The sequence below is a fragment of the Tribolium madens genome, unplaced genomic scaffold (assembly GCF_015345945.1).
Source record: "Tribolium madens isolate multiple individuals breed KSU strain unplaced genomic scaffold, Tmad_KSU_1.1 Scaffold_91;HRSCAF=231;Tcas5.2_LG7, whole genome shotgun sequence".
NCBI lineage: Eukaryota > Metazoa > Arthropoda > Insecta > Coleoptera > Tenebrionidae > Tribolium > Tribolium madens.
Window position 1 is genome coordinate 8,442,318 of NW_025401063.1, and position 6,289 is coordinate 8,448,606.

General features: G+C 30.5%; 3 protein-coding genes across 6 annotated transcripts in view; 2 read left to right on the forward strand and 1 right to left on the reverse strand.

The window, feature by feature from the left end:
* The first annotated feature begins 138 nt into the window (after window positions 1–138).
* LOC123011319 (vegetative cell wall protein gp1-like) lies at window positions 139–1,369 on the forward strand. 3 transcript variants are annotated; one of them, XM_044408696.1, is made up of 4 exons: window positions 139–526; window positions 622–759; window positions 819–845; window positions 939–1,369. In XM_044408696.1, the coding sequence occupies exons 1-4, from the start codon at window positions 424–426 to the stop codon at window positions 1,178–1,180; spliced, it is 510 nt and encodes a 169-aa protein (XP_044264631.1). In that variant the 5' UTR covers window positions 139–423; the 3' UTR covers window positions 1,181–1,369. The 3 variants fall into 3 exon arrangements, with proteins under 3 accessions (XP_044264631.1, XP_044264629.1, XP_044264630.1); XM_044408694.1 differs by having other exon boundaries at window positions 142–526; window positions 580–759; XM_044408695.1 differs by lacking the exon at window positions 819–845 and having other exon boundaries at window positions 146–526; window positions 580–759.
* Window positions 1,370–2,626: 1,257 nt separating this feature from the next.
* LOC123011323 lies at window positions 2,627–4,459 on the reverse strand. 2 transcript variants are annotated; one of them, XM_044408708.1, is made up of 5 exons: window positions 4,305–4,459; window positions 3,391–3,509; window positions 3,229–3,333; window positions 3,082–3,174; window positions 2,627–3,030 (listed from the first exon to the last, which is right to left on the reverse strand). In XM_044408708.1, exons 2-5 carry the CDS (start codon window positions 3,473–3,475, stop codon window positions 2,906–2,908), a joined length of 408 nt encoding a protein of 135 aa, XP_044264643.1. In that variant the 5' UTR covers window positions 3,476–3,509; window positions 4,305–4,459; the 3' UTR covers window positions 2,627–2,905. The 2 variants fall into 2 exon arrangements, with proteins under 2 accessions (XP_044264643.1, XP_044264642.1); XM_044408707.1 differs by lacking the exon at window positions 4,305–4,459 and having other exon boundaries at window positions 2,639–3,030; window positions 3,391–3,666.
* Window positions 4,460–5,616: 1,157 nt separating this feature from the next.
* The window catches only part of LOC123011321, a 7,619-nt gene continuing 6,946 nt past the window's right edge, over window positions 5,617–6,289 (forward strand). Inside the window, exon 1 of the mRNA XM_044408706.1 lies at window positions 5,617–5,756. Coding sequence (XP_044264641.1) covers window positions 5,657–5,756 — 100 coding nt within the window. The 5' untranslated portion in view covers window positions 5,617–5,656. The remainder of the gene's footprint in view (window positions 5,757–6,289) is intronic.

Here is a 6,289-nt window from a genome sequence, read left to right on the forward strand (position 1 = left end):
TAATTTTTTTCTTGTTGATTGTTCATAATATAAAATCGCAAAGCTTGTACTTTTATAATATTATATTTGTAAACACCAAACAATTAGTTTAGAAAAATAACATTTTTTCAATAATTTGTGCAACAATTTTGTGGCCTATGTTGGCATTACGTGTGACCTCTTTTGACAACAAGCTGTCAAACGTGTAGTCGATGTCCGAATAGTTTAATTTCGAATGAAACTTAGTTTAGTAATTTAGTTCTAGCAAAAACAATTATATAACTCCACCATGTGGGTCAGTTGCATGTAAAATTTTGAAAAATTGTACACAATTTCACCTGTGTAATTTTCGCGAACAAAAATGATTCATAAAGTGTGACAAATTTGCTCAACACAATTTATGTAATTTAATGTAATCAGTATTTATTGAAATTCACATTAGTCATGGATGTCCTTATTCCAATAATAATCTTTGTGTTAGTATTTATATTATTTTCCGTATGCGGATTTTGTTGTAAGAGAAAGCGTGAGGGCACCGTTTACGGACGTAAGTAATTGTAGATGTTTGGAATCGAAATTTATTAGATTTGGTTGATTTAGTAACTGGCCGGAACGTCACTGTAACAAGCCAACATATTTCAGCTTCGCCAGTTGTGGTGCCCCCTTATCCAGTGGAGCCAAGACATCCGACACCACAGAGGGTGGCGGTCCCCGCTCCCGGCCCTGGATTTGCCACTCACAACCCGCCATACCCCACACACAATCCACACCCAGGACCTGGTGAGTTGGTCATTTCTTTTTTAATTCATGCACATCTACATTAATGTTGTCTTTCATAGTTGCTGGCTACTATCCGCCACCAGTGGGTATGTGAAAGCTGCGCCTTTGTTTGTTTTGTTTGATTGCTTTATTTTTTGCTGTTAAAAGTGATAATTTTGTTACTAATCGTATTATTTCAGGAGCTGCCCCGGCCCCTTATCCACCAGCAGGCGTCGCGCCATATCCACCAGCTGTAGGTCCGACACCTTACCCACCAGCTGGGCCCTCTTATCCATCAACAGGGCCTCCAATCTCCTCACCATATCCTGATTATGGGGCCCAACCTCCTTCATACTCTGAGGCTATATCGCAACCTCCAATGCAGCCCTTACCAGCGAAGGAGGGCTACACTAAACAGGCGCCATATAACCCAAATTATTAATTTTAAGAAGTTTTCAGTCTGAATTGTTTTGTTTCTTTGTTGTTATAATGAACAGAATTTGATATGAGATACTTTTACTTGTGAGATTTACAAGGCTCTAAGTTTGTTTTTTAAATGTGATACAGAGTGCTTACTTATGTTAAGTTCTTTTTTTATTTTGAATGCAAAATATATGTTTTCTTAAATATGTATTTCATTTACCACTATTGGAGTGTGTTAAAAATAAATACCTATATATTTTATCTAAAATTTGTTTTTTTAGTTTATGACCTCTTAATTTAAGTTTTTATGTTCATGTGAGCCATTTATTGATCCGGCTATGTATTAATTTGTTAAAGTAACCACTTTCATTAGGAAATCGAGGTTAATATGCCAGGTAGTGATGGCAGCTACTCCAAGGTGTGGTGTGTTGTAGCAACATAATATTGTGTGTTTGTGTACTATTGTACTCTTTGAATTACATAATCACATCATTCCAACGAATCAGTATTATGTGAAACGCTTATAAAACAAAACAAATAAATAATATTTTTTTTATAAACCACAAGAAACATGTAAGTTTAAACACTGCAAGACAATAAATGTGTATTTTATAACACTTGTACCTAAGTAATAAACTACTATAGTAGATCAATTTGTTTGTTATTAATGGTGATTCCTATAAACTTGTAATTTTGTTGATCTTAAAAATTAAATAAAAAAACTCAACTTTTATAGGGGAGTCCTGTAGATGACGCACTTGTAAGGTCATTGACTAAAACTAAAAGTCTTTCGATGAGATATATTAAAGATTATTGAATATGACAGTTCGTTACTACTTTTTTAAATAATTGTAATTTTATACTAAGTACTTACTTACCCTTTTCGCTGAAGTAAAAATTCACCTAAAAGTAGGTATATATTAATAGTTTTTTAAGTTTAATTTTTAAAGCGATTTACGACAGGCTTAATAAAAATAATTATAAAAATTTATTATCCACAATCACTCTATAAAGAGACTTTATTCCACACTTTAGATGCGTATAAAGTACCACTTTATCCACTAATGGAATATAGTAACTTTATTCCATTGTTAGTAACCAGCCCACCGCGTAACAGCTTCCTACGTTTAACCGAAAGCACATTTGGCGTGACGTTGAAATGTCAGTTTAATTTTTAAATTAAGTTTGGAATAATTTGGGCCTGTGATTGTGGATAAAACGTTATATTCCAGTCTTGTGTTACTCGCGTTTTATCCAGTTAAGAAAATTAACCGCTCGAACTGACGTTCTCACGGTTAAACATTCTTGCGTGGTTAAAACGCTATCTAACACACTCTTACAATAAATAACTATATTACATATTAACTTGATTATAGTTATTAAATACTATAAGTAAGTATACAGGGATAAATGTCATCACTCATCTAGTAAACTTTGGCGCCATTTATCTCTGGTAGGGAAGCATTTTTAAACAATTATTCATAAGCACAAACCCACATTATTTTACGGTGTTGTAACTATTCTTGAATTTTCGTCGATAAAAACGGAACCACCCTGTGTATTGTAGAGAGATGTAATAATAATAAATTATTATTACTATTATTTATGAAAAAAAATATGTTTGCGCATGCTTTTATTTATTCAATAAATAATAAAGCTTATTTCTTATATTTACATAAAATTACTTAATTAAAAACATTTTTACCTTATTAGAGACACAAATATGGGTAATTAAGGTATAAAGTTATTGGAAATTGGGATTATAAGGTGACTGTTTTTGATATTCATCAACTGCAGGTTTGTTTATTACAGTCAGATCTTTGACTAAGACATAATTTTCTTTATACTCAACGCCTGGAGCAGTATAGTCTACAACATAAACAATTACATTTATTTTTATAAGTTATAAAAAGTTATTACCAAAATCCGGTGGAAGTAAATCAACAGGAACTGCGAACCTCTCACCTTGACTTGAAATCCTGTGATGTCCAAAATTTGTGGTATTAGACAAGACTAAAATGTAAGCTTCAGTATTTTTACTTATGTAGGCTGAGTAAATGTACTTACCAGGATTCTGGGGGGAAGATGTGTAATTTCGATTAACTGCATTGTAGTTTGCCGGCACTGTGTAAATATTCGTTGTCGCCATTTGCGTTACAGTATTTTTTTTATCTTAAAAAATTCCATTATTTACAAATTATTTGCTTATTAATTAATTATTATACTTACGTCTTCTACACCTTAAAATTGATAGCAGACACATGATTGTGATAGCTAAGATTATAGGTATCAACACATATATGTCAAAATCCATTATTTTTCTCCAGCTGATGATTAATCATTTCAATCTGAAATTAAAACCCACTTCTAAATTGTTATCATTTTATATCACAGTGGAACAATAAAGTCTTATCTAAAAATATAATAATCTTGCTGCAGTGTAAAACAAGAGTACATTTTGGAGTCGTACAAATGTGTCAACTATGAATGTGATAGAGTAATTGTATTTCCAATTCCTCTTATCTCAACAAAAAACAACAAGAGTTCTGTGATAAGGGATCAAAAGTGCGCTAAAATTTGATCTGAATTAAGTGGAAAAAGTGTTGTTTTTTTAAAAAAATTATAATTTTGGAGTTAGTGGCATCAAAGTTAGGGCTTTCTGAACCTAAACTAAATGAAAATATTGTTTTTTGAAGGTGTTGCTAGCTGATTACTACATGTAGCGGAAAACACAACCGTGAAGAACTTTATTTATGTAAAAGCTTCCATTGTTACGGAGAGGTGAAAGAACTTTCAGTACACGTACGTTTTAAGTTTTAACTATATAAAAAGCACTTATTTAATAATTTTGTAAAACATGTTTAGAAGATTTACTTCTGTTTTTTTATGAAAATAAGTTTTAATCCTGATGATTTCCTTTTTGTAAAACAATTTACAAAAAAAAAACAAATAAAAAATGAAATGTCCTTTAGTAACAAATTATTTTTGTATGTGCATATACCAGTTTTTATTCTATAGTCAATAACTAGATATCAATACTTATTCTGATTAGATATTTTCAATAGATTATTAGATATTAAGATAAATATCTGCTTGTAGACTTGAATTTTTTTTTCTAAACACAGTTAAATTAATAAACTTACCACAAAATATTTATTTAAATTTTGTAGTTTGTGGTGGTATCATTAATTCACAACTACATTTTTTAATTTACCTATCACTTAAAAATGTACACACTGTAACCAAGTCATTTATTGCTTAAAATCGATCAAAAGTCATATAAACATTAATTTTAAACTTTCCTACACTAACTTTACACTTCAATGCGCAAGCTACAGGTAAACTGAGTTAGTCACGTGTCATGGGTTAATTCAAAACTCAAGGTTGTATGGTAGTTTTGGTTGGGACACTCACTTTTGGGTGGGAACAAGAACAATCTATTCTATAACTACAAGAACAGTTGCTATTGAAGCTAACCACAATACAAATTCTTGTCATTGTTTATTAGTCACTAAAATACCAAAAAGAAATTAAATTAAAAAATATATAAAAATACTTATAAAGTATAATTAAGCAGTTTTCAATAAAACCTTACGAATTATCAGTCTTAATATCATTATTAGAGATTCTTTAGGTTGTAATAGCTGCATCCACTTCCACTACAAAACTATAGTCTGGTGGAGGATCGTATTCAGGTGGAAAATCTAAACCAATAGAATTGCTTGCTTCCGTATAAGGGGGTGGTGGAAAATTTGGTACATCATCACCGAAAGTGTCTAAATAAAACATTAAAACAATAAATTTAGTTTGAAATAATTACTTGAATTACCTATGATGTAAAAATCATCTTCGATAATGTAGACATTGGAGGCATTTTGAAGTCTTCCTTGTATTTGCTGCTGGCTTTTAGAACCAACTAAAATTTACATAAAGTGGATTAGTAATTTACTAAAAAATGTCTCACCATCTCGGCAAATTTTTGTCACTTGCATAATCACAAACACTATTCCTGCTAAAATCAAGGCACTTTCCCAGTACTCCATTGCCAATCAAAGTACACGATACATTTCCTGACACTTACTTTAAATGAAGCACTTTATCAATAATCTCTTATCTTGGCAAATTTTTACTGAACCCTGGTAGCTGTTTCCCTTCTATTGTTTGTATCAACATCTCCAAGTGTCTGTTGATGGATTAAATCATATTCCACATCTGGTATCTTTTAATCAAATGCTAATCGAATTGTTTTGTTCGCGTTAAGGTAAACACTGCCTTTTAGAAACAAAATAATGTTTTTAGACATTTTTGTATAATGATAGTCAAATATTATCGCTGATATTTATGTTCAAATGGGGATAACAATTAACAGATTATACATCGCCTAAGTTTGCTTAGGTACTTTTCATAAAAAACCGTTTCACATTTATAACAAGTTTATTAATTGTTAAAACAACTTCGAGGCAACATCGCATGAAAATTACAGCAGTGATAAAAAATGTTGTTCGAAACTGTTTTCTTTGGATTATGTGTTGCTTTATTTTTTGTACATATTTTGTGTTCTTGTAGACGTTATAAACAAGATGGTCAAAAAGACGGTAAGATTTTTTTCAATAGTGTTAAAGTTTATGTTTAAATACCTTTTGAATGTCGATTTCTTACGTCAAATCATTGTGCAGATAAGATAAAATCTTATTGTTTAAAAAACAAACAGATTTTGTTTGGAAGATAACATCTTTTCAGTGCTAAAGGTTGATTAATTTTTTTCATTAGATATTTTTGAAAAAAATCATAAATGTAATAGCTTGCTTTAAATTAAAATAAAATGTCTACAATAAGTTTTTCATTTTTTATCAATTAAGTATCGTATTTTGTCAATAATCAACACTCAAAAATTTCTGACATTGGGTATGTTTGCTAGTGGAAATTTTTACATTAATCAAGCACGGGTGCAATTATTTTAAACGTATTTGAATAAATATTATTTATTTTGCCCGCCTATCCAGTGTGTAACCTAGTGTATTTTGTGTTGTATAACAATTACATTTAAAATTTAAACATTTCCATAAAAGTTTCTAATAGGTACATTGCTCCCGAATTTAATTTGTTTTTCTACTTTTGATTTATTTTT

What these genes read in the sequence shown, in the direction of transcription:
- LOC123011319 (XM_044408694.1), top strand. Translation starts at nt 424, where the DNA reads ATGGATGTCCTTATTCCAATAATAATCTTTGTGTTAGTATTTATATTA. An exon ending in CAATCCACACCCAGGACCTG is followed by an intron (nt 760 to 818) that starts GTGAGTTGGTCA and finishes TGTCTTTCATAG; the next exon opens with TTGCTGGCTACTATCCGCCA. An exon ending in CTACTATCCGCCACCAGTGG is followed by an intron (nt 846 to 938) that starts GTATGTGAAAGC and finishes GTATTATTTCAG; the next exon opens with GAGCTGCCCCGGCCCCTTAT.
- LOC123011323 (XM_044408708.1), bottom strand. Translation starts at nt 3,475, where the DNA reads ATGGATTTTGACATATATGTGTTGATACCTATAATCTTAGCTATCACA. An exon ending in AATTTTAAGGTGTAGAAGAC is followed by an intron (nt 3,334 to 3,390) that starts GTAAGTATAATA and finishes GAATTTTTTAAG; the next exon opens with ATAAAAAAAATACTGTAACG. An exon ending in ATCTTCCCCCCAGAATCCTG is followed by an intron (nt 3,175 to 3,228) that starts GTAAGTACATTT and finishes CTTACATTTTAG; the next exon opens with TCTTGTCTAATACCACAAAT.